Source organism: Austrofundulus limnaeus, unplaced genomic scaffold (genome assembly GCF_001266775.1).
Source record: "Austrofundulus limnaeus strain Quisiro unplaced genomic scaffold, Austrofundulus_limnaeus-1.0 Scaffold59, whole genome shotgun sequence".
Classification (NCBI taxonomy): domain Eukaryota; kingdom Metazoa; phylum Chordata; class Actinopteri; order Cyprinodontiformes; family Rivulidae; genus Austrofundulus; species Austrofundulus limnaeus.
Genome location: NW_013952461.1, coordinates 829628 through 833656, shown reverse-complemented (window position 1 = coordinate 833656; position 4029 = coordinate 829628). Strand labels below are relative to the sequence as shown.

The window sequence follows — 4029 nt, the reverse complement described above, 5'->3', positions numbered from 1 at the left end:
CGTCAAAATAAGACGCAGAGGGAACTTTGGAAAAGCGTCAATATGTGACGAGATGAGAGTGAGAATGTGTAGGAATTTTATATATTTTATATATAATTTTATATATACTTACAGTATATTATATATACTTCTCATTTAACCACAATTAAATCCACTCTGTCTGGGAGGCACAATTTATATGGATAGTATTTATTTTTTACAAATAGCAGCTGGGATGAATACAAGCAAAAATGAAATAAAAGTAACGACTTTCTACTTCTTGCCTTTTTAAAAAATGTAATAAGTGGAAAGTACAGATAATTGTGTGAAAATGTAAGAAGTAGAAATAAAAAGTAGGCTGAAAAATAATTACTCAAGTAAAGTACAGATACCCAAAAAGTCTACTTAAGTACAAGAAGTATTTGTATTTAGTTACTTTACAACTCTGGCATTTGGTTTTGAATTAATGACATATCAAGGGAAATTGTTTTAATTAGAGCAAATACACCAAAATCCTGGTCCAAATTCAAATAGAAAAACTTCAAGACTTCCGTTTTAAACTCAGATATCTGAGAGGACACTAACTGATCWCACTCAGCCAAAGAGAAATTCTTTTCAAACTTCCTATTTTAGTCAAACCCTTACTGAGTTACTTCAGGTTTACCCTTTCTGACTTGACCTTCTGTTAGTTTAGCCTCCATCATGACTGCAGTAGTCTGTGCAGGTAATGGAACAGGAGCGGATTTCGCAGCCACTGTTAGCGCTGAGCTCGTAACTCAGCCGGTAAGCATCCTAAAGCCTGCCTGACAGCTGATAAGAAAGGGTTTATAACTCTGCCATTCCCTGTGCTTTGTCAATCCACGCTCTGCAAGGGGATCGGTCAATCTGTGACTCACTTTGAGGGGCGGAGGGAGGGGGCATCGCTGCTCTTCCATTCTGCACCCCTGCAGGGAGACAGAAAACCACACATTGGAGCGCAATGGAAGTATCTCCACAGCCGGCTCACAGCTGCACAGAGGCAAACAGAAAAATGACCGACAAAGAGCCGTAAAGTGCATTGTGCAGCAGAGCACCGCAGGAGAATTTCTTGCGACAATAATTCATGTTTACATACACAAGCTCATTCACCAGCTGGGCCACGGAAAGAGGAAGTGAAAAGTAGTGATATTGCAGAAACTACAGTGAGCAAAAAAAGATAAGCAGAGGTCCAGGAGAACAGAGGATGTAAAGCCCTAAATTAAATTTCAGGTTTCATGAGATGACATTTCATAATTCTGCTGATGCATAAACACTGTTAGTGTTCGATGCTTAAAGACAAACATTTTTAATTCAACTTCTGTGGAAAGCATGGACTGAAACGACCCAACTTTCTGTACACAGAAGGTAAATTAAACAGAAGCGGAAACTGCTTTCATTAAATTTATCCTTCAAAATTTGTCCTGAGCTTCCAATTATCCCTTCACATGAATAATTCCCTTTTACTGGAGGACATGTAGAACTGCTCATAAAGCTCAAGGCTGCTGTAGAACTTCAGCTCCTGTTCAGATGTGTGGTTGTAAACCAAAAAGATCAGGGCTTGAATATAATTAATAGGCAGCCACATATATTACAACTCAGTACAAGGAGTGTACTCTGTAGGTACGGAGCTGTGTTATGTACTGCTACCGCTATATCTGATCTTAACATTTTTTGAAGTCACCCCTCCCAAAAAAAAAATCATATTTAGAAAGTTATTTTCATTAGATTATTTCTAAATAATGGGTTATTTATTGTGYCATCTAGAGAACGCAGATTGTTTTCTCCAGACTTGGTGTATTTATTTTCTTTACCTAGAAATTCTGGTTTCCTCATAACTTTAAATCAAAATCTTAAACAAAAGCAGTATTCATCAGCCATCACAGTCCTGCTGCCAACCGATTCAACCTGAGAGTGTTGCATAAAGAAACATTCATCACTAATCAGTGCTGTTCAGGACTATCTCCAAGTTCAAATACAAAAAGCACTTGTTTTTGGACCACTATCATCTCGTTGGTCGCAGAAAACACAACAACCTGTTTTCCTGAGATAATACTGTTCCTCGTTATCTCAAGAAAACAAGAGTTGTTTTCTTAAGCTGAGCAGATAAAACTAGCTTGGTCAGCTTAAAGTGAAAGGAGAACATTTCAAAATGATATTAGTCGTGGATGCTCTTTGATTTGTTTGTGCGTTTTAAACTTCCATCATAAATATTCTAAATAAATAATATAAATAAATAAATATACAGTATGTATTTCTAAGACTGTTGCCAAAATTTTTTTAAAACCTGACTAAAAAATGTCAAACATAGCAGCCCATTCTCACTCCCTCGTCACATGTTGACGCTTTTCCAAGGTTCCCTCTGCGTCTGGTTTTGGGTACCCACCTAGCATCAGTTTTCGACAAGATGGGGCGGAATCTGTTGTCATAATTTCAGAAAGTGTAGAAAATGCCCAAAACTAACCGTCCCAAAGCCTAAAATTACCTTTATTCACTCTAGACATCCTGTCTCTGACCCTAGTCCCTAAAATTAACCACCAACCCTGATCCCTAAAATTAACCATTTTTAGAAATTGTAGGAAATTCATGTCAACTACATGTCCCAAACCCTAAAATCACCTAATATTCATCCTAGACATCCTATTCCTGACCCCAGTACCTAAAATTAACCATGAACCCTGATCCCTAATATTAACCACGGACCCCAACTCAAAGACCCCTATATTTTGCGTTCCGAGGGAACCTCGGAAAAAGCGTCATTATGTGACGAGTTGGGAGTGGGAATGTGTTAAACATACAGACTACAAGTTCACATAATATATAAATGTGAGTGCTACATTAGGATATACTACAAAAGGATTTGTGGATGCCTCTCTTAGATCAGAGTCCAACTCATGCTCCCTGTCAAATGTTTGTAAGAACCTTCAGTATGGTTTGTATACAGTACATGTCTAGTACTGCAGCACTGACAACACAACAAACTAGAGATGTAAGAATCCACCTCAGCAGAACATACAGTATATATATTTTTTTTCACACATCTAAACTACCCAGCTGTGAAGAGAAAACACRAAGGCTCTGTTCAGCACATTCAGAAGCACAAGGTTTCTGCAGACAGCCTGAAGCTGCAAATATCAAAAAAATAATAGATGGACACACGGACAAAGRAATACAGGACATCTGCTGGTTTGCAGAGGTGAATCCAAAAATAGGAAGCGAAGGGGGAAAAAATGGGAGTATTAAAATGGAAGGTAAATGGAAATGTTATGTCCAAAGGGCGTAAAAACATCTTATTTTGCGGTTTGATTTAAGTCTGTGAAAGGAATGAGTTAGGATATGAAAAGAAAAAATGCTGAGCCAGGAGATCACTCACTGTACCTGAATCCTCTCGATCATGGCAAACAGGTCCGAGGTCTGGGGGAGAGATGTGACACAGATCCAAAAAGGGGACACGGGTTTGATCATCTGTCACTGTGTTTTCTTGTGAGCTCAAATGTTAAAATGAAAAGAATAGAAACTACAAAACATAAGCATTTATTTTGGAATCTCAAAGTAAAATGATTTCTTCAGCATCCCTTAAAGTAGACATATCAGGCTTTTAAATCCTTCCTTTTCACGTTTAAATCATTCAGTTTGGGTTTTTATAAAGTGGAACTACTACTACTACTACTACTACTACTACTACTACTAAATGAATTCCTTCTTATTTTGACTTTACCAGTCCCTCTTTTATGACTTTTCCAGTGTGTCTCAAAGCAGCTGGTTTTGTTACTGTTCCTTTAAGATGCTTCAAGCCCCGCCCCCCTCCGGCTTCCAAACCGGTCCACTCCGGATTGAGAGAGGGGTTATGTTTTCTAGCTTGCAGAAAAGTTTAATTTAGAATTAGGGCTGTGAAAATAATCGAGTTAACTCTCATTAATTTTAGTGCTTCATGGGCACAGATTAAAATTTTTAATTGCGATTAAAATTTACAATCACTTTACTATGGCTGAATATGTAGGTTTGTATATTGCAATGCACTCATGCCAGGTCATG

The 4029-nt window shown here is 37.9% G+C and overlaps 1 protein-coding gene across 11 annotated transcripts in view; it reads right to left on the bottom strand.

The window, feature by feature from the left end:
• The window catches only part of rap1gapb (RAP1 GTPase activating protein b), a 122188-nt gene that overhangs the window by 27484 nt on the left and 90675 nt on the right, over positions 1-4029 (bottom strand). For 7 of the 11 annotated variants that reach the window (XM_014009546.1, XM_014009544.1, XM_014009547.1 and 4 more), the window contains 2 exons: positions 3373-3408; positions 876-923 (listed from right to left, as the gene is read on the bottom strand). In XM_014009546.1, the coding sequence (XP_013865000.1) occupies positions 876-923; positions 3373-3408 (84 nt within the window). Of the gene's footprint in view, positions 1-875; positions 924-3372; positions 3409-4029 lie in introns of those variants that run through there. The other 4 variants (XM_014009555.1, XM_014009545.1, XM_014009551.1 and 1 more) reach the window with 1 other exon arrangement.